The 23,299-nt window shown below is 45.0% G+C and overlaps 1 protein-coding gene across 1 annotated transcript in view; it reads left to right on the top strand.

The window, feature by feature from the left end:
* Nucleotides 1–588: 588 nt before the first annotated feature.
* The window catches only part of AKAP10 (A-kinase anchoring protein 10), a 64,502-nt gene continuing 41,791 nt past the window's right edge, over nucleotides 589–23,299 (top strand). Inside the window, exon 1 of the mRNA XM_073616920.1 lies at nucleotides 589–924. Within this exon, the coding sequence (XP_073473021.1) occupies nucleotides 903–924 (22 nt within the window). The 5' untranslated portion in view covers nucleotides 589–902. The remainder of the gene's footprint in view (nucleotides 925–23,299) is intronic.

Consider the following 23,299-nt stretch of genomic DNA (forward strand, 5'->3'; position numbering starts at 1 on the left):
CAGAAATTTGTGTCTGCACTCTTCAAGCTTCTAGTGTACACTAACTGTGCCTGCTCTGCTCTGATAAGCAAAAAAAATAACGGCTGCACTATGACGTCATCCTAGCCACTGTTACCATGGAGACAGGTAAAGACAGTGACTGTGCCTGCTCTGCTCTGATAAACAAACAAAAATAACGGCTGCACTGTGACATCATCATAGCCACTGTTACCATGGAGACAGGTAAGGACAGTTGCTTAGTGAATGGTAGAGCAACCGTGCTTAGTGTTCAAAGTATATAACAAAAGCAGACAGCACTACAGGAGAAAAACTATAAATATAAAAAGTGCAGTGCTAAACATGAAAATACACAATCACTGATAATAGTGAATCCAAAAATTGAATAGAAAGAGATGTGAAAAGATAAATAACACAATAAGAGAACTTCTATATAGTTATATAAGTCCATAAACTTTGTGGTTGCAAATAAAAAAAAATACGAACAGCCACAATTTTTATTTCAGAAACAAGGGCAGTACGTGGTTAATAACAGAGGAAACAAGTCTTCTTTGTTCAGGACTTCCTATAACGGCAGCCGTGAGGACGGGGACTTCTTCTGGTTATTCCCCAGGAACGGGCACCGGGTTACCCCAAACGAAGATGGCCGGCCGGGCTTCAGCCGCGGCTCCGGGGGATTACCCAGCAGGCCGTGCGTTCCCCGGAAGGTCGCGGGCTGTGTACAGTATGGCGGAGGCTGGAGCTGAGTGTGCAGGAAGGAGGAAGTGTCATTCATGTTAGGAAAGCCGGGGTGTGTGCGGCCAGCGGGGGTCGGTGAGCGGGTCCCCGGCATCCCGTGTGCTGGAAGGAGGGAGCCGGGGCGCCCAGCAATGTGCTGATTGACTGCCACACGTCCGCCCGGCGCCATGTCCTTCTTCCGCAGGAAAGGTAAGCGGGACCCCCATCCCCGGGGACCGGCATGGTCAGCCCTTCTCTGTGGAGGAAGAGGACCTGTGATTACTATACTTCTATAGTACTGAGGTGTGACGCGGGCCCCACTCCTGTCACCACATCCTATGAGGGAGAGAGGAGCTCTCTATGGGTGGGGGGAGTCAGTACAGGACCCCCCCATCATTGCCCTCCTACCCCCTCATCATTGCCCCCCCTACCCCCTCATCATTGCCCCCCCACCCCCTCATCATTGCCCCCCCCATCATTGCCCCCCCCATCATTGCCCCCCCTACCCCCCTCATCATTGCCCCCCTACCGCCCCAATCATTGCCCCCCCTACCCCCCCCATCATTGCCCCCCCTACCCCCTCATCATTGCCCCCCCCTACCCCCTCATCATTGCCCCCCCCTACCCCCCCATCATTGCCCCCCCCTACCCCCCCATCATTGCCCTCCTACCCCCCCATCATTGCCCCCCCTACCCCCCATCATTGCCCTCCTACCCCCGTCATCATTGCCCCTACCCCCCCCATCATAGCCCCCCTACCCCCTCATCTCACAATGGCACACTTCTTTTCTTATGTTTTGTTTATTTTGAATTATTAATCACACTTATTTTTTATTTGTTGTTTTGTCTTATTTTATTGTATTTTTGTTCTATTATTTTGTATTTATTTTTTTAATTTATTTTATTTTATGATAAACTCCAGGTACCTTCATGTACAAATATACCTCAATAGTCACCATGGAATTTAAAAATAAATAATCACACTTATTTTTTATATTATTCTATTTATTATTTTATTTTTATTTTTTCATGATTGTTTCTTTGTTTTGTTTTTTGTCTTTGTTTAATGATAAACTCCAGGTACCTTTCTGCACAAATATTCCTCAATAGTCACCATGGAATTTAAAAATAACCACACTTATGTATACGTGTGTGTATATGTATGTGTGTGTGTGTGTGTGTGTGTGTGTATATGTGTGTATATATATATATATATATATATATATATATAATTTTATTATTCATTTTAATATGTAGTATTTTTTTTTATTGTTTGTTTCTTTGTTTTTTGTTTTTTATGATAAACTCCGGGTACCTTTCTGCACAAATATTCCTCAATAGTTACCATGGATTTGCACAGAATGCCTTAGCAAACCCAGATATTGCCTTGTAAAAGTAGCATGGACATCATCAGTGTTCTGTATATAGCCTGCGCAGTTAGCAGTGCCATGGGAGGGACCCAGCAGACCCCGCCCACTACATAAAAACTACAGGAGGGGGCGGAGATGAGACCAGAGTGCAGCAGTGACCGGACCTTATTGGAGGAGGCAAACAGGGAGATTTATTACCTCTGGAGCATTTAGAATCTGTTGCAGCTGTGCATGGTAGCCTATCAGCTTCTAGCTTCAGCTTGTTCAATTTTAGCTTTGACAATAAAACCTGGAAGCTGATTGGTTACTATGCAGAGCTGCACCAGATTTTGCACTCTCCAGTTTTAGTAAATGACCCCCAAAGTTTTCACACGGGATGACTGCACATATCTGGGAGAAATACACGAAGCACACCCGAGATTCAGGAAGATTACACATGACGGATGGATTGAGAGAATATTTGCTGATCAGAGTTCCCCTATCAAGCAGGACTTCAACTTAAAGAGGAGCTCCAGGCTCCTTCTGAAAAAAAAATTAAATTCAAAAGCTACAAATCCTGTAGCTGCTGACTTAATATTAGGGCACTTACCTGTCCAGGGATCCCGCGGTGTCCTCACCTGAGCCGTGTTTTTTTTTTTTTAATCCGCTCTTGGGTGCTGCCATCTCGGGTAAAGGAAACTGGCAGTGAAGCCTTGGGGCTTTACAGCTTGTGGATGACCCGGCAGCTGGGGAAGGAGAAGGGGGGCTGAACTTCTGGGTGAGAATTGAACGGAATCCGATTCCAGGGAAGGGTCCCACACCTTTTTTTTGTGTGGATGCGGTGCGATTTGGGCACTACGAATGAATGCGATGTCCCGCACACAATATATGTGAATCAAGCCTTAGAGAAGTCCAACTCATCCTCCTCCCTTTTTCTAGGATACCCATTTCTGGCAGGTACCCGCTGCCACATCTGCTAGAATCCCCTAGGACAGTGATTGCGAACGATGGCATCATGGGAAATGTAGTTCCAAAACATCTGGGGTGCCAAGGTTTGCCATCCCATCAAAAGTCTCTGTCCTCCTGGGGCTCGCAACCTCCTGGGACACATCACAGGTCCCAGGAGGCTGGAGGACCATTCATGGAGCACTTTGTGGCTCACATAGAGTCATAGCCAACTTCACACAGTAAACATGCTGGGGACCCAAAGTCCAGTGAAGAACCGGCCCTGATGAGGACAGCGCTGGATTCCTGGGCTGGAAAGTGTCTTTTATTAAAAGTCACCAGTTACAGTATTTATAGCTGCTGACTTACTTTTTTTTTTTTTTTTTTTCCAGGGTGAAAATAATAGGACACTTACCTGTCCTGTAGTCCAGCGATGTCGGCAACACAGCTGATGTTTCCATCAGCTGTCGGGTGCTGCCGCCGCCGCCAGTGTGGGTAAGGGAACCCGGCTGTGTACCTTTACAGCTTCACGCCAAGTCCCTAATGTGCATGCGCAAGGCACCGCTGCGCTCTCCTACTGGCCCTGCGGTGGAGAGAAGGAGGAGGGAGTCGAGCTGCTGACGCCATGCGCTGCGGCCCGGACTCCCGGAAGTGGTCAGACAGGTTTCCCTCCCCCGGAAAGGTGCCAAATGTGGCTCCGGAGAGGGGGGAGGAGACAAATCAGCATAAGTTCCACTTTTGGGTGGAACAACCTCCCTCCCCCACACTTCCAGAATCCTCTCCTAGGTGAGAATGACGTCCGGCGTTGTCGGCGGCCTCCCTGGTAGGGATGAGGGATGAACTTTGGTGTGTTTGTATCCTAGTCCCTCCAGGAAGCTGTCACTGCACACCGCTAGTCATTAGGGCTCATTTACACTTATGGTTGGGGCAGCGGTAAAACTCCACAGTTGAGCCACCTTTTTATTTGCCTTTCAACTGCTCCTCATTTAGCTAGGAAGGCGATGCTGCGGTCATGGTAGTTTGCTGTATGGACGCAACAGTAATTATACCCACTGGCACTACTGCCCACTGAACCCGACCCATTCAAGTGAATAGGGCTGCCCTGCAACTGCACACAATGCATGCGGTTGTGGCACAGTAGTCTGGCAGGGGGGTTAATGCAGGCATAGAGGAGAAAGTATAACGTCTCCTCACCACCTGTCAAATGTCTGAAGAGCAATCTAAACACTGATCGCTCTTCAGAGAACAAAGCATGTATGAACTTGGCAATCCCCACCCTGCAGGTGCACTTATCCACGCTCCTTGTACATGTGTGGGAGTGGGAAATGCCCCCTAAGATTGGCTGTGTGCAGTGACTGCTTCCTGGTGGGGTTCTGACTAGAATATGAATATGCCTGAGCTCCGGGGTCCTCTGAACTCATCTCTAATCCAAGTTCCTGCTTTTTTGCGCTCCAATAATCTGCAGGATGCGCTATTCACCTTCCCTGCAGCTCACATAAGGAGTGACCCAACCCACAGCTCATTGGAGTCCAAGACAACATGGTTCAGGTTAAGGATGAGTTTGGAGGTTACTGGAGATCATCTCTACTTCTTGGATACCAGGGTGGATAAAAATCAATGATTTAAAAAAAAAAAAAAAAATCACTTTTTTAACCACTTCAATACCAGGCACTTTCGGCCATTCCTGCCCAGGACAATTTTCAGCTTTCAGCGCTGTCATACTTTGACAATTGCGCGGTCATGTAACACTGTACCAAACTAAATTTTTAGCATTTTCTTCCCACAAATAGAGCTTTCTTTTGGTGGTATTTTATCACCTCTATGGTTTTTATTTTTTGCTAAACAAACTAAAAAAGACCAAAATTTTGGAAAAAAAAAAAAGTTTTTCTTAGTTTTTGTCATAAAATTTTGTTTTCCCCTTCACTGGCGGGCACTGATATGTAGAATTTGAAGGGCACTGATGGGCGGCTCTGACGGGCAGCACTGATGATGTGGTACTGAGAGATTACTGACAGGTGTTACTGCTGAGCACTGATTGGCATTGTGGTGGGCACTGGCACACTTTATTGTTGGGACACTGCTTGGCACTGATTTACAGGTGATTTGCACAATTGAGGGAGCTGTGCTGATAATCAATGTGCTGATTATCAGCACAGGACTCCCCCCCCCGACAGGGAGAGCCACCAATCGGCTCTCCCTGTCATGGCACTTCCTGGTTCACGCGATGATCAGCTGTTTTTTAGTTTATTTTTTTATTTTTTTTTTGTTTCTATAATAAACATTGTTTATCAGCAATAAAGTAATTTTATAGAAAACATATTGATGACATCTACCAGGTCATGATTCTGTTGCCAGCTTTTGGTATGGAGTTCCTAATTTTCATTGGTTAGGTGGCCGTCTTTATGTTAGAGAAGGCGGGTGTGAGTGCTAGGTAGTTCTTGTTACTTCTTACCCACAGCAGACTGTAGGGTGAAGTAGACACCTCCGATATCTACCCCAAGTGCATTACAAACATGGCTTATGTTTGAACCCCAAACTATTTTTTTTACTTCTTTCTAAATCCATTTGAATAGCTGCACCTTCAAGTTTTTCTTACTGTTTTGAAAAGAGATTCATGCTGCTTCAACAAACTTCTGGTCAGAGAGCACTGTGCATATCACACAAAGCAAGCTGTCAGTCTAAGAACTGGTGGGCAGAACGGCACTGCAATTTACAGATGAGGCTAAGGCCCCATTCACACCTGAGCATTTTGTAGCTTGAAGCCTGAAGCTACAAAGCGCTGGAGGGGGAAAAAAAAATCAATTATTCTCTATGGAGATGATTCACATCTCCACTCCAAAACGCCAGAAGCCAATCGCTTGAAACTCAAAAAAGTACTGGTTCTTTTTTTTGTAGTTCAATTTGGGCGTTTTTCTTCTTTTTATATTGGTGACCTTTTGACCTGTACAAAAACCGCGTGACTTTCTGCCTGAAAATGCTACGCCCAGGTGTGAATGCAGCCTAAATGTGTCTGTTAGGCCCCTTTTACACTGCCAGGACCTAAAAGCTGCGCGATTTTGCTGCGATTTCAGGGAATCCCTGAGTAAACTTGAGGTCTGTGGACCTCAGCTCGCAGGAAAGTCGGACCAAAGTAGTACAGGGACTACTTTGAAGTCAGCTCGACTTGGAAGTCGTACATATATGAATGGTTACTATTGGAAATCATGGGGAATGACTTGTCATGCGACTTTACAGTCCCAAGTCGCAGGACAAGTCACACAAGTGTGAAAGGGGCCTTAGCATTCACATACAGCTGTAGTACTGGGAGTGTGCGCATAAGGAGTAGCTGCAGGGAGACCTTGCAAGACCATGGGGCCACCCTATAGGCATAGCTATTAGGAAAATCTCCTGTTTTTTTTCAGACCTCAATTATATTGAGATAAAATGAAACAGAAGTTGATTATAGTGGTTGTAAAGGCTCAAGGTGTTTGACCTTAATTCATTCTATGCATTAAGTTAAAAAAAAAAAACCTTCTGGGTTCCACTCCCCCTTCAGCCCCCCTTATAATTACCTGAGCCCCATCTTGATCCAGCAATGTGTATGAGAGCAGCGGCTCTCCCGGGTCTCTCTCTCCCTCTCTTCATTGGCTCACACAGCAATGGGAGCCTCTTCATTGGCTCACACAGCAATGGGAGCCTCTTCATTGGCTCACACAGCAATGGGAGCCTCTTCATTGGCTCACACAGCAATGGGAGCCTCTTCATTGGCTCACACAGCAATGGGAGCCTCTTCATTGGCTCACACAGCAATGGGAGCCTCTTCATTGGCTCACACAGCAATGGGAGCCTCTTCATTGGCTCACACAGCAAAGGAGCACCGGCGGGGGACCCAAAAAGAAAAGAGTTGAGGCTGCACTATGACTAAAACCATTGCACAGAGCAGGTAAATATCCCATGTTTGTTATTAAAAAAAAAAAAAAATCTTTCCTTTTTTAGAATCAATTTATGCGAATGATCAAATACCTAAAAAGATCAATGGTTTCAGTGGGAACTTATCCAAGAGGCAGAAATTGTTCATTTCTCAAGGAACCCCTAACAACCTCTGAGGAACCCCACAGTTCCATGGAACCCTGGTTGCGAAACCCTGATCTAAAGAATAACTCAATGGTAGGTTTTTTTATTAGAGTGCCACTTTAATCAGAACAGATAATCCGTTCTGCTCTGTCCTCAACTTCCAATCGAACCCACCCCACAACTAAGGAAGTCTCCAGGTCCTCCTGCTGCATTCTCCATTAGGTGAAATGTATGAAAACTCAACTTGAGATTTTAGTTTCCGAATCAGACCTGTCTGACTTCTTTGGCAGTTGTTTGTGAATGGAAAGTACACACTTTTCTTCTAAACGCAAATTAGCCATAGCTATGGCATCCTAACACCCATTTAAAATCAGAACAATAAGTTGTTTAGTAGCGCAGGTCTTTCCGTGTTTCAGAAATGTGATACTTCAATGCTTTTCTTTCCATCGACCATGACAATAGAATAGGGTCAGTGTGAGGGTTTCTGCAGTTTTCTGTAAGTGTTAACACATCTGCCTGTAAATAGGTGTGTGAGCAGTTACAAGATGACAATGTTACTTCTATTGTCAGAGTTTGTTTCTGTCTAATAATTCCTATATACGTAAAGCTCATCTAAGCCCAACATTTTTTTACAGCAGCTGTTTTTGGCTTCAGGCATTTTTTTCTGCAGCCAATAAACCCCCCAATCATGTAATCATATGTGTCCATGCACACAGGCTATTATCAGCAGTTTTTGGCAGGGGCGTTTTCTAGCTGGAACCCCCCCCCCCAGAATTAGTGGGTTTTGAGAGGAGCTTTTCAGCTGTAAAAGCGCTCTAACTCTGAAAAAAGCTTAAAAATGCTGAAAAACACGGCTATTCTGCGTTTATCAATGTTTTTTGAGCCATAAGCTTTTGTGGGAGTATAATTTTAACAAAAATCTAAAAAAACGCTGTAAAAACCCATTCTATAACTTGCGCTGCTGGCATTTTTATAACGTCCAGTGTGAGTGAGGCCTTAGGCTGGCCATAGATTTGTTTTTTGGTGTTTTTTTTTCATTCCTTTATCCACACAAGTGTGGCGAATAGAGGAATCCCTCCCACTGGGACATTTGTGTTGAAGTTACAAAAGCAAGACACAAGCAGGGAATTATTGATTTTAAAAGCGGGCCAGCAAAGGCAACCCCCATAATTTTCTAATGACCAAGTCATTTGAATTTTATATTAAAAGTTGTTTAGCATGGATGCTGTCTACATTCTTTAATATGAAGCTAGCTACTATAGGAAGAATATACATACAGGCAGTCCCCTACTTACAAACATCCGACTTACAAACGGAGGGAGAAAACAGGAAGTGAAAGGAAATTTACCCCTAGGAAGGGAAATTCTCTCCTGAAAGAGTTAATATGGGAAAAAGGTGCCTCCACTGATACTTTATCACCCGTCCATGTTTCCCTAACAGCCCAAAATTTCAAAATCCAATTGTCATTGGGACAGAAAGTGAGGTGAAATCTTCTGAACATGGGCACAAACAGCAAAACAAATGTTACAGGGGTGATAACCCTTCCCTATGTTATCCAAAAAGCTTAAAAATAGATTTTTTGGCTGGAGCTACACTTAAAAAATGTACCTGTTCCAAATTACAAACAGATTCAACTTAAGAACAAACCTACAGTCCCTATCTTGTTTGTAACCCGGGGACTGCCTGTATCTATATATATTAGGGGTGCAACGGATAAAAAACTCACGGTTCGGATCAACAAAAAAAAAAATCTCCCCCCGCTGTAATATCCACGTCATCTCCCCCCGCTGTAATATCCACGTCATCTCCCCCCGCTGTAATAGCCACGTCATCTCCCCCCGCTGTAATATCCACGTCATCTCCCCCCGCTGTAATATCCACGTCATCTCCCCCGCTGTAATATCCACGTCATCTCCCCCCGCTGTAATATCCACGTCATCTCCCCCCCGCTGTAATATCCACGTATCTCCCCCCCGCTGTAATATCCACGTCATCTCCCCCACTGTAATATCCCGTCATCTCCCCACTGTAATATCCACGTCATCTCCCCCCACTGTAATATCCACGTCATCTCCCCCCACTGTAATATCCACGTCATCTCCCCCACTGTAATATCCGCGTCATCTCCCCCCACTGTAATATCCGCGTCATCTCCCCCACTGTAATATCCGCGTCATCTCCCCCCCCTGTAATATCCGCGTCATCTCCCCCCACTGTAATATCCACGTCATCTCCCCCCACTGTAATATTCCACAATCTGCCCCACTGTTGAAATACCCACATCTCCCCGCCAACTGTAATATCCACATCCCCCCCCCCCGCTGTAATATCCACATCCCCCCCCCCCGCTGTACTATCCACATCCCCCCCCCGCTGTAATATCCACACCCCCCCCGCTGTAATATCCACATCCCCCCCCCCGCTGTAATATCCACACCCCCCCGCTGTAATATCCACATCCCCCCCCGCTGTAATATCCACATCTCCCCCCCCGCTGTAATATCCGCATCTCCCCCCCCCGCTGTAATATCCGCATCTCCCCCCCCCGCTGTAATATCCGCATCTCCCCCCCCGCTGTAATATCCGCATCTCCCCCCCCCGCTGTAATATCCGCATCTCTCCCCCCCCCGCTGTAATATCCGCATCCCCCCTCCCAATGTAATATCCGCATCCCCCCTCCCAATGTAATATCCGCATCCCCCCTCCCAATGTAATATCCACATCTCCCCCCTCCACTGTAATATCCACATCTCCCCCCACTCCCACTGTAATATCCACATCTCCCCCCCCTCCCACTGTAATATCCACATCTCCCCCCCCTCCCACTGTAATATCCACATCTCCCCCCCCCCCACTGTAATATCCACATCTCCCCCCCCCCTCCCACTGTAATATCCACATCTCCCCCCCCCCCCACTGTAATATCCACATCTCCCCCCCCCTCCCGCTGTAATATCCACATCTCCCCCCCCCCCTCCCACTGTAATATCCACATCCCCCCCCCTCCCACTGTAATATCCACATCCCCCCCCCCCTCCCACTGTAATATCCACATCCCCCCCCCCCCCACTGTAATATCCACATCCCCCCCCACTGTAATATCCACATCCCCCCCCACCTGTAATATCCACATCCCCCCCACTGTAATATCCACATCCCCCCCACTGTAATATCCACATCTCCCCCCCCCACTGTAATATCCACATCTCCCCCCCCCACTGTAATATCCACATCCCCCCCCACTGTAATATCCACATCCCCCCCCCCCACTGTAATATCCACATCTCCCCCACTTTTGTAATATCCACAGACTCCCCCTCTGTATATACAGTATAGGAATTGGGAAGGAAGATTATTAGACTAGTGTTTAGTGTTGAGGGGTGATGACGTGAGCGCGTGCCACCGGGTGTACCAAGATGGCCGGAGCTAGGCCGAAGCCGCGCCCTTTCCTATGCCCGAGGGAGAGACGCGCTCCGCGGAGCGCATGTGTGCTGATCCGAACAGGGTGAACCATTCGGATCACGGATGGCTGAAGATCCGTTGCACCCCTAATATATATCAACTTAAATCATGGAATTGTAAGTTAAAAATGTCGATTTATATATTAGCTGAAAGTGTGACCGTTAAAAGACAAACAATCATTGGTGCACTGTTTGCTGGTGGGAAAGGGCATGGACAATCAAACTTTTTAAAGTGGATGTAAACCTGATTCATTAAATTTGAGCTGGGCACATATATCTGCAGTGTTTTCTTATCTCTCTTCAAAGCCCTATGTCCCGTAGCTGTCTCTTGCTCCGTTCTTCTGTTATCAGCCTGATAACTTCTCACACATCCTCCAAGATGGGAGATATAAGTTTGTGTCGGGGAGGTTGCTATAAATTAGCATTCAGCTTGCCGTCTAAGAGCAGAGCTCTGCACATTCCTTTCTTCCTTTTGCCTATGCGGAGAGGGTGTGTGTTTGCCTTTCCTCCAATCAGCTGTCTTGTCTGTATGCCAATACTCCACTCCCAGTGGTGACCAGGAAGAGAGAAACTTTAACACGAAGAGCACTTTCTAAAGAATATATACAGATAAAGACAGCATATATACATGTAAAAGTTATGTAGGGAGATTTGTTTCATCCCTGTGTATCATCTGAGGTTGTTCACTTCACTGGGTGTATGTGAGGGTTTACATCCACTTTAAATAAAAGTTCAATCATAAAACAGAGTGTCTGAGGTGTGCTGCTGGCTTTGGACGGCTGCAGGCTCAAGAAAGAGCTAGAAGGCACTCTGCAGAAATGAAACCAGAAGAACGAGCAGCAATAAAGTATATTTATTCCAAAAAGATGAACAAAACTCACAGGATTACAGAGATGTCAGGGCATGTGGCTAGGTATAAAGTGTTCATCCGCTCTAGGGGAGGATGTAATGCGGTGTGGTGAGAGGTGCCTCTAGTCTAGGCTGAGCTTTTGGCTCCCAACGCTTCCTGGAACACGGGTTCACTCTGGAGAAGCCGCTGACGTCACATCCGGGTGTCAGGGGGAGCGGGATGGTGTGTGTGTTCGGAGCATGCATGCTCCTTCATCAGGATTACTCATCGGCAATCTTGGAAGAGGTATTAGTAAGGAGCCATGGCCACCAGGCGTGCCTAAGTAGCACTATGGACACTAGGGATTGACCGATTACTAGCAGACGATATTTACTTTTTTAGAAGTATCGGTCAAAAAACTGACCGATATTACCAATATTGCTTCAAGGGGTTTTACTGGGGTACCGTTCTTTAGAGCGGATGGTCGACTTTATTGTAATAACAACCGATGTGGCTCAGCAGCCGCTTGGCTGTTATTACAAGCAGCGGGAGGGGACAACCCCCCCCTTCCCACCACCTTCCGCCGCTCGCCCAGCTCTCCCATCCCACCGGGAGGCCCAAGAAACCAGTCGGCACGTCCGCCGGCTGGTCGAAGACCCGAACAAAGTTGATGCTGCGTCCGAGTCTCGAATCTAGTAATCCGGAAGCAATGTCATGACATCACTACCCAGATTACTGGCATCTTAAAGGAGCCAGTTTTAAAAAATAAAGTATTCAAAAACGCCGATCTTGACGTTTTGAATACTTTGAAGTCCAGAGGGGTTTGAGGTCTTCTAGACCCCCGATCTCTCCATAAAGAGTACCTGTTAATGCCTTTTACTGACACAAGGGATGTTTACATTCCTTGTAACAGCAATAACAGTGATAAAAAACAAAAAAAATTTAAAATGACAGTGCAAAATTTTTTTTTTTAATTGGCTATCGGCAGGAGAGGTGGCCGAAATATCGGTATCGTATCAGCACCAAAAAAACGATATTGGTTGATTGCTAATGGACACGGTTCCAGACTTCGGCATTTCCGTACACAAGATTTGGCTTACGGATGCTGGGGGGAGCATTTGAAAACTGGTACAGTAACTAGATAACTAATCCTGATTTTTAAAAATGACTCCTGAGAGGTTATTGAAGGTTGCCATTGCTGAACTCTAAGGCCCCTTTCACGCATGCAGACCGTTCATTTGATCAGTTCAGTCATGTTTTTTCAAAGTAAAAAACGGATGAAGTTTACCCATGTCTGCTGACACTCACCGTCATCCGATCCGATCCTGCCTGCAAAATCCAGATTGATGGTGGTCCTATTTTCCATCTGTCTGGCGGATAGGATTGGATGGAAATGGACATTTCCATCTCTCCCATTAAGGAGAGTGAGACTGTGTCCGTGTCTGCTTTGCACAGCGGAGCGCACAGGACCTGTCATCCACCTGCTCAGCGGGGATCAGCAAAGCGATCCTCCGCTGAACAAGCGGAATCAGCAAGACGGAGGCGCCCGTGTTGAAGGATCCCAAGTGTCCTTAACCACATGAGTCCTGGAGCCATTTTTTTCATGCAAAAACAGACCGTTTGTCCGTTTTTACATCCATTTTTCATCCGATCCATTTTTTTAACAGAAGAAAAATAGGGCTTTGATCTGTTCCAAAAAAATGGATGTAAATGATTGATCGCCCATTTACATCCGTTTTTCTATTGAGATGCATTGATATCCATTTTTCATCCGTCAACAGATGGATGAAAAACAGACAGACGGTCCACATGTGTGAAAGGTGCCCAAGGGTTCTATTTATAAATGAATACTTTTTTTAAAAAATGCCTCAAAAATTTGCACACCTGTCATGAATACTCACTATAATGTGTCCACTATGTTTTTTATGTATGATCATCAGGTCCATCTACTGTATTTATTCTGTATGTTCCTGAAATACCTCAATCAGGAAAATAATGAACTAAGGCCACTAGATGGTGCTGACGATTATAGGTAATCATGTTATATACATTATGGTAATTATTTATGATGGCTGTAAAAATGCTTGAGGCATTCGCACCATAATGAGTTCTGACTCTAATTTACAGAATTCTTATTACAGGCCCCTGACTGAAACATACTGACATCACTGATGCAAAGGCATCTAGCATTTTCAGAGGAAGGCCAGCAATGGCAGCCCCATATGTTTCTTTCATGACATGTCACTTTAAACAGGCTGTTTGTTTTAAACCAGTTCTTTACTTGTTAGATTAGTGTGAACTTCAGACTCCTGACAGAAGATTTTGCGTGCCTTCCAGATCAAATTTCATTACCCAGTACAATCGCTGGCAACCAGGAAGGGTTTCACAAAGCACAGAACTGACTGTTTTTGAAACGGGTCACACTAATCAGTTTATTGATTCTCATTAGCAAATGGAAAAACTATTTGTATGCCCAATAACTCAGGCTAGCCATAGATGATGCAGTTTTTCTTTCCTGCAACTACAGGTTGCAGGAAAGAAAATTGCTTGAGTTTCCCCTATCAAGACAACCAGTGTTTATGGGCCATCCCTCCCACAAAGCCACTAAGGCCCCTTTTACACATGCGGACCCTTTGTCCGTTTTTCATCCGTCCGTTGATGAATGAAAAATGGCCATCGATGCATCTCTATGGAAAAACGAATGTAAACGGATGATCATCCATTTACATCCGCATCCGTCAACATCTGTTTTTTGAACTGGATTAAAGCCCTATTTTGTTCCGTTAACAAAACGTATTGGACGAAAAACTAATGTAAACGGACAAACGGTCAATTTTTTGCATCTGTTTTTGCATTGGTAGTGGATGTAAAAAAACTGATAAGAAGCTGATGTAAACTTCATCTGGAGGAGGGAGGAGCAGGGGAGTGCCCTACCATCCTAGGTTATGGGGCTGTGTGTCTATTAACCACCCGCCGCGGAATGTGTGAATTGCCGTAGGTCTACGTTGCTTCGTGCACTAGCCTGTGTGGGCGCGTGCGCCCATTGGCCAGCGGGGGGGGGGAGCCAATCAGCGGGTCCGGCGATGAAGTCTTGTAGTTTCTCCATTTTGGACCCTCAGCCGGGCTGGGAGGAAGACACTAAAACGAATACCTCGGGTGTGCATAGCCGCCTTGACTTGATCGAACGATCGCCCCAGCTTTTGTGTCTCCACCGAGTAGTCGGGGAAAAATTAGGAGTTTGGTGTTTTGGAAAGCAAGGTCCTTCTGTAGCCGTGCAGCACGAAGCACCTCATCCATATCCCTGAGGTGGTGTCCCCAGGGGTCCAAGGGGTCTGCCAAAGGGATCTGCCAAAGTAAACAAGGCAGATCTTTGTTCTGATGGGATGACACAGGATCTTGTCTTCCTGCTGTGTTGTCCCAGTCAGAACATCCCCCATACAGTTAGTAAACACACTATGGGAACACAATTAATCCCTTGATCATTCCTGATGTTAACCCCTTACCTGCCAGTGTCATTTCATTTATACAGTGATCAGTGCATATTTTTAGCACTGATCACTATAGTAATGTCACTAGTCCCAAAAACGTGTCAAGTGTTCAATCTGTCCCCCGCAATGTCTCAATCCCGCTAAAAATCACTGATCACTGCCATTACTAGTATTTTGTACATGCTATAACTTTTGCGCAAACAATTTTTTTTTTATTGGGTATGCTTTATAGCAGAAAGTAATAGTGTTTTTTTTTTTTTTTTTTTCAAAATTTTTGGTCTTTTTTTTTTTTGTTTGTAGCGCAAAAAATAAAAACCGCAGCGGTGTTCAAATACCACCAAAAGAAATCTCTATTTGTGGAAAATAAAGGACATCAATTTTATTTGGGTATGGCATCGCACGACCGTGCAATTGTCAGTTAAAGTAACGCAGTGCTTTATCGCAAAAAAATGGCCTGGTCATTAAGGGGGCAAATCCTTCCGGTCCTTAAGTGGTTAAAGTCATTGTAAAGTCTTTTAAATAAAAAAAATAACAAACATGTTGAGCTTACCACCTCTGTGCAGTTGGTTTTGCACAGAGCAGCCCGGATCCTCCTCTTCTCAGGTCCCTCTTTGCTGCTTCTGGCCCCTCCCTCTTATCGAGTGCCCCCACAATCGACAGCTTCCTATGGGGGCACCATTCAGACACGGAGCCCCGCCCCTCTGTCCCCTGATTGGCTGACAGACTTTGACAGATGCGGGAGCCAATGGCGCCACTGCTGTTGCTCAGCCAATCAGGAGGAGTGTCCCAGATGGTTTAGACATTCGTGGACATCGCTGGACAGAGATGGGGCTCAGGTAAGTAATTAGGGGGGTGCTGGGGTGGCTGTTCCACGCAAGGTTCTTTTATCTTAATGCATAGAATGCATTAAGATGAAAAACCTTCTGCCTTTACAACTCCCTTTTAATTAATGCGCACAGTGTTGGGAGACACAACTCTAGTCTCTGCATGCAAGGGTGGCTACATAAGAGGCTGCAAGAAAAAGGAGCCACTCTTGTACAGGAAACCTGGGGTAATGGTAACGGCACCAGATTAAACTGGATCATAGGCAAGGATTAAAAGATAAAGAAGGTGCTTACTCAGTAAGTGATGAAATCAGCTGCTGAAGGTGCATTAAACACTTAGGGTTCAATATCACATTAACTTTACAAGGAGTGTGCTTAGAGTACACAAGTTCTCATTTGGAATGTGTAGGGCATAAAATGGCCAATGTACATGGACCTTGTTGAGAGGCAATAGGAAATCTCCTGTAACATAGAGGGATGGTTTTCATCGCTTCCGCATATATTTTACCAGTGTGTCATACCACACCTAATGCATTATCAGTCTAAATATAGCAAAGTGTCTGTTTAAACAATAGCCTGCTTGTAAAAGGTGACCCAGCCTCAGAAGCCACACAAGCTCGTATTTAATGTCAGTATCTCAGAGACTGAAAATATCACTCTTTAGTTGTACTGCAGGAGATTGGCAATTGTTAGATTAGTCTCATGATATAATGTCACAGGCATATACTTTAAATGGAATGAGTCTCAGAATATCCTGAACTAGTGATAGAGAGAGAAATAGGCGTTATGAGATTTTAGTAGTTTGATACGACTACGAATATATAACCTTGTATGTAGCCCAAGGCTTGATTTGTAAGTGATATGCTTGTGAAGAGCAATACAGTTGGGTGTGTTAGAAGACCTGAACTGTGAAGGCTGTGCTAAAAAACAAACAAAAAAAAAAAAGACAACCAGGGGGCAAAGGAGTAGTCACCAGAATTCCCCAATGTCCTCCTGCAGATGATCTTTTCCATATTATTGACTTACAATGCCTTGATCTACAAATGTCCCTGTGAGTAAGCCGCCATCTTGGTGTAGGGCTTTGTGTCATGTTAGATCCTTGTCCCAGTGTCTGGTGATCTGATGACTGGTGATTAATCTTTAAAAAGCAGCAGGGAAAGTGTGGAAATTGCAGATCCATAGAATGAATTAAAGCGCAGTTCCAACCTGGGGGAGAAAAAAAATTTAAGACAGCAGCTGCAAATAGTGTAGTTGCTGACTTTTAATATATGGACACTTTACCTGTCCAGGGAGCCCGAGATGCCGGCACCCAAAGCTAACCCATCCATCTGCTCCGAGTACAGGCGCCGGCATCCTTACTAAGAGAAACAGGAAGTGAAGCCTTATGGCTTCACAGCCTGTTTCCCACTGCACATGCGCAAGTCACGCTGCGCTTTCTGGCTGTCTTCTGGGACCTGTGTGTGTGTCCCAGAAGGCAGTGTTGGGGGGGGAGAGAAGGAGGAGGCCCCCCAAATGATGTAGGTTGTCATGGCACTCTTACACAGAAGTGGGAGTGGATATCTGTTTTCGACAGGTATCCGCTACCCCCTCCCCACGAAAGGTGCCAAATGTGGCATTGGGGGGGGGGTGGAAGCAGATAAGCAGAGCTTGCACATTTGGGTGGAACTCCACTTTTAGGCCCCTTTCACACGTGCGGATCCGTGTTGATCTGACCCGTGAACATCCGCTTGCTCAGCGGGGATCGCTCCATTGATCCCAGCTGAGCCGGCGAATGACAGGGCGGTCCCTGCACACTGTCAGATCTCCACTCTGCCCTATGGGGGATCGGATGAACACAGACCGTCTGTCCGTGTTCATCTGCTCCGCTTTGCAGACAGATAGAAAAATATGATTTTCCTCCGTCTGCAGAATTGGACAATAGCGGGGCCGGATGATATCGGGTGTCAGCGGATGTTCATCCGCTGACACCCGCTATCTAATAGGGATGCATGTATGTAGAGGTCGACCGATATATCGGCCGATATTTGGCTTTTTTTACTTAATCGGCATCGGCCGATTGTGCTGATAAAAAAAGCCGATTCAGCGGGACTTGCAAATGACTTCTGTAATAGAAGTCAATTGCAAGTTGTGTGAAGTTATCTTCTCTCCTCCTCTGGGCAGCCTGCCAAGTCTGATAAGAAGATACATTTGTATCTCTTTCAGGTTCTTTTATCAATGGACTGAACTCTGTGGAGAAGTTTTCAGTTTAACCATTTAAAGACTAAGGCCTCTTTCACACGGATGATCCGTATGTCCGTTTTTCATCCATCCGTTTTCGGATGAAAAACGGACATACAGTCATCCCTATGGAGCGTCGGATGTCAGCGGTGACATGTCCGCTGACATCCGACCCGCTCCGATCCGAAAAGTGTAACGGAGGAAAAACCTACTTTTTCCTCCGTTTTCGGATCGGATCGGATGACGACGGACACTACGGACCGTCATCATCCGATCCCCCCATAGGGGAGAGCGGCGCTCTGACAGGTCCGTCGCTGCACAGTGTGCAGCGATGCACCTGTCATCTTCCTGCTCAGCGGGGATCGGCGGAGCGATCCCCGCTGAGCAAGCGGATATTCACGGGGCGGATCATGACTGATCTGCCCCGTGTGAAAGAGGCCTAAATCTTTTCTGACACTTGTTGCTTACAAGTAAAAATCCTGTATTTTCTGCTAGAAAATCACTTAGAACCCCCAAACATTATATATATATATTTTTTAGCAGAGACCCTAGGGAATAAAATAGCGGTTGTTGCAATATTTTATGTCACACGGTATTTGCGCAGCGGTCTTTCAAACGCAATTTTTAAAAAAAAAAATACACTAATGAAATAAAAAAAAAAAAAAAAAAAGCAGTAAAGTTAGCCCATTTTTTTTCGTCCAAAAGTTTTGATTACCTGTTTTTGTGTATTTAATATTTAAGATATAGTTATTTTTTTTTAATCTAAATTCTACATACAAGTGAACTGATTAGAGGTTTGTTTTGTTTAATAAATATTTAAATATAAAACATTTTCTGTATCACTTATTACTTAAGGCTGCTTTCACACTAGAGCGGGCAGGCGTTGACGGTAAAACGCTGTTAATTTTAGCGGCGCTTTACCGTCATTTTAGCGGCGCTATTCGGCTGCTAGCGGGGCACTTATAACCCAGCTAGCGGCCGAAGAAGGGGTTAAATGCGCCCCTGAAGCGCTGCTGCCGAAACGCTTTGTAGGCGCTTCGGCAGTGGTGCGCATTCATTTCAATGGGCGTGGAGTGGTGGAGGAGGGGTATACACCGCTCTAAAGATGCCGCTTGCAGGACTTTTTTTTAACATCCTGCCAGCGCATCGCCTCAGTGTGAAAGCACTCGGGCTTTCACACAGACTGCAGGGGAGCCATTTTACAGGCACTATTTTTAGCCCAAAAGCGCCTGAAAAACGCCCCAGTGTGAAAGGCGTCTAACTGTTAGATTTTATGAGATGAAGGGAAAAAAAAAAAAAAAAAAATCGGCCTAATATATCGGCCCAAAAAAATCGGCATCATATATCGGCCATCGGCCACCGCGATTTCTAAATATCGGCTTTGGCATCGGCCAGAGAAAAACCCATATCGGTCGACTTCTACATGTATGTCCATATTTCATCCAAAAACGGATGGATGAAGTACGGCCATACGGTCCGCACGTGTGAAAGGGGCCTTAAGTAGGGCTGGGAAAAAATCGATTTAAATCTTGAACCGAGTTGAGAGGTCAAATCGATTCAAAATTTAAGCAAATCGATTTTTTTAGATTTTTTTTTTTTTTTCACCGTGCCGGTCCCGAGGCGCTGCGGGCATGAGTTTTTAGGCGAGGCCGCGGCTTCGGCCTAGTCCGCGGCTACGGCCGGACGCCGCGGACTAGGCCGAAGCCGCGGCCTCGCCTAAAAACTCATGCCCGCAGCGCCTCCGGACTGGCGCGGACACCGCGCCGGGCCTGAAGAGCTGCGGGCAAGGAGTTTTTAGGTGAGGCCGCGGCTTCGGCCTAGTCCGCCAGGCCGGACGCCGCGGACTAGGCCGAAGCCGCGGCCTCGCCTAAAGGCTCATGCCCGCAGCGCCTCGTGACCGGCACGGTTTCCAAAAAAAAAAAATTCGAATCGTGATATCGAGTTTTTTTTTTTTAAGAGAATCGAAGATTTTTTTTTTTTAAGAAAATCTCCCAGCCCTAGCCTTAAGTAGAAGCAAGGAGATCCTTGTACTGCAGGTCCTCCAGTACAGCTTCCTTGCCAGCAAGGAGAACCGTGAGCAGCACAGTGGTGACATCACCAAATGTCACTCCGAATCTTTGGAGACTAGAAGTCAGAGGAAGCAGTATCTTAGATGATCTCACACAGCAAATATACAGCTATGAGGCTGAAAGCGCAGAAATTAATTTGTGTTTTTCAGGAGGAATTTGAAAGTAATATTGCTGTCAGAAATGGAGGGGCAGATTTTCATACAAGTTTAAAAAAAAAAAACCTAACCAGTTTCAAAGTATTATGTATTATTTTTCATTTTTTTTAGTCAGTAAAAATAAATTATTGCATATTAATATGTTGCATTATTTTTCATGAGCAGTTGAAGCGCTGTTATAAAGTATTTATAGCAACAAGAAGTTTGTGCAGCACTTTATAAAATAAAGTGAGGCAATAGATTTACAATACAGTTCAAGACAAGAAGAAGAAGAAGAATAGGTGAGGCCTCTAAATTATACTAAACTGTAAAATCAGTGTAGTGCAAATGGATAAAAAAAATAAAATGAAAATAAACAATACAGTTTAAAATTGTAACCATATAGAAAGTGCAAATGAATGGAACTTACTAATCGAAACCCACTTGGCAGGACTAGTGGTCCTCAAACACGTATCAAAATTCAACTTCTATTGTCCCATACACAGTGAGAAACTTCATGCAATAAAAGTCACAGTCTGTTATGCTATAAGTGTGAAACCACTATGTGGTGGAATAGTGACAGTTCATATGTCTTCACAGTGCTTCTGGTGACCCTCCCCACCTTTATGTGAAATGCCTGCTCACCTCAAATTTCAGATCCCAGTACCGACTGTCATACACGCCTCTGATCAATTCCTCCCGGGGAGGTGCAGCAAAACACTCCTCTTCTCATCGGGGTATAACGACTGCTAATCCATCCTTGTTCCTCAGTCATCAGGGTAACATAACATAGAACAAAAAAGCGGAAACATCATAGTGCTCTATTTTTTGCATTTATTAAAGAACTGAAAGCAATTAAAACACTCACAAGGGTATCAGAAAAGACTAGCTTATAATCATCAGCTCACCACGCTAACCAAACATCTGTGACTTCACGGGGCAGCGGCTCTTCCCACCTACCATAGCTGGGAGGAGCTGTTCCATGTGAAATTAGGTGGGAAGGGCCGTTGCCATTGCCACCCAAAGAAAGCCCTGAAAAAAAAAATGATAAAAATGTCATTTGGGTACAGTGTAGCAAGACCGCGCAATTGTCATTCAAAGAGTGACTGCGCTAAAAGCTGAAAATTGGTCTAGGTAGGAAAGGGGTTTAAGTGCTCAGTAAGCAAGTAGTTAATTTGCTGACCCTTTTTTTTTTTTTCTCTTCTGTTTCAATGCGTTTGAGTTGATTTCAAATTAAACAATGGCAAACTTTTAAGATAACTCCAAACAAGATTTTTACAGAAATGTTTGGCAGCCCATGTGTCCCATCTACAGAACTATAAGGCCTCATTCACACTACATAGTACAATACAGCAAGTCCATGCAGGGCCATGTTTCCCTGTACAGGTTTTTCCGTGCATCTCCATGCAAGCAGTCCCATTCATGTGTATTGGGATGCATCGTCTGCATGGACACAGGCGCTGTATCCCAATACGACATCCGTGTGAGTGAAGGTTCCAATCCCTGAACACAGACAGTGTAAGTTCAGGGATCTGCACCCACAAGAATGTCATATTGGGACACAGTGTCCTTGAAGATGATGTGTCCAATAGACCTCATTGGGACTGCCTGCAGGAGGATGCAATGAACACCTGCAAGGGCATACCATACTATACCCCCCATGTGAACAAGGCCTATGAGGTTTTATACAAAGTTTATTAAAGCAAATCTAAAGTTACAGCAACATAAAATAATGCAGTCGTTAAGGATGACATACCATTTACACTAAAATATTTTCAATCCCTTTTCCCACATCCTTGATGGGTCTCAAAAAGTGAAATGGGCCACTAAACGACTTCCTTTATTTTTACTGGACTTTACAGCAAGCGAGATTTAACAAACTTTTAGAACTTTTTTAGAAGGAAAGAAAATTTGTAACAAGAGATGTATGTATGATGCCATTGTTGACCTCCTGAAAATGTTTCTTGCTTGGCTGCCATGTTATCGTAGTGACTTTCTAAATCATCCTAAAGGAGTGAGCGTGTCAGGGGTTTACACTTCACATGCTGCATACTTGTTAGAGAACATAAAAAAAAAAAAAACAGACTGCCAGGTAACTAATATGCTCAGGAGGTCACTGATGGCAGCCTCTGTAGTACTTTTCTTACATGCTTTATTGTAGCTGAAGGCAGTGCCTTTGTTAACCTGAACACATCAGATTTAATAACAATCCAGTTTCAAAGAGTGATGGCGGAAAAAAAAAAATAAAAAAAAAAGAAGATTAAAGTGGATGTAAACCCGAATTTTTTTTATTATCATACTGTAGAGTATAAGATTTGCAATCATTTGAGCCCAGTCTTGCCACACAGAGTTAATCCATCTCTGAGCAATCCCCTTTTATTGTTCAGTGAGATAAATCTTGACAAACTGAGAAAAACTTTGTCAAATCCTCCCCCTTGCTGTGAGTGACAGGTGATTTACGTGCACTAACCTAAGACATACATTATTTTTTAATTCCCACCCTCACTTCTTTCTTCAGCAGCTCTGCAAGGATTGGCTGTTCCACCCCTCAGCATGATTGGGCATGCTGAAGTCATGTGGTTACTTTCCTGTCTTTTCACTGGATGTTAGAGATCATAGCAGAAGTTCAGTGTTAGAAATACACAGGAGAAAATGCATATTGACAAGTGGAGTGTAGAGGTGGGCGGGGAGTCTACTGACATCACGACTCCACCCACCGAGCTCCAGACAACAGACCCACCCACAGAATCTGCAGTTTTTCGGGTCTCATAACAGAGAGAGGGGAGACATTTGACAGGTAAAGATACATGCAGGAGGCATGTATATCCTTATAGATAACCCCTATGACAGTAGTTTACAAAGGATGACATTGAGTTTACATCCACTTTAAGTGATCCATCTTGTCTGCCCCATTTTTTTTCAGCGTTCTGTGTCATTAGGCCCCTTTCACACTTATGCGACTTGTCCTATGACTGCAAATTCGCAAGTCATACCCCATGATTTCCAATGAGTACCATTCATATCTGTGCGACCTCAAGTTGCACCGACTTCAAAGTAGTCCCTGTAATACTTTAGTCTGACTTTGAGTTGAAGACCATAAACTTCAAGTTTACACAGGCATTATCCAAAATTGCGGCAACAGCGCGTCAAAATTGCGGCTGCAAAATCGCACAACTTGCAAGTGGTGTGTGAAAGGGGCCTTAGTCCTCAGAGTCT

The sequence above is a fragment of the Aquarana catesbeiana genome, linkage group LG02 (genome assembly GCF_042186555.1).
Source record: "Aquarana catesbeiana isolate 2022-GZ linkage group LG02, ASM4218655v1, whole genome shotgun sequence".
NCBI classification, from domain to species: Eukaryota; Metazoa; Chordata; class Amphibia; order Anura; family Ranidae; genus Aquarana; species Aquarana catesbeiana.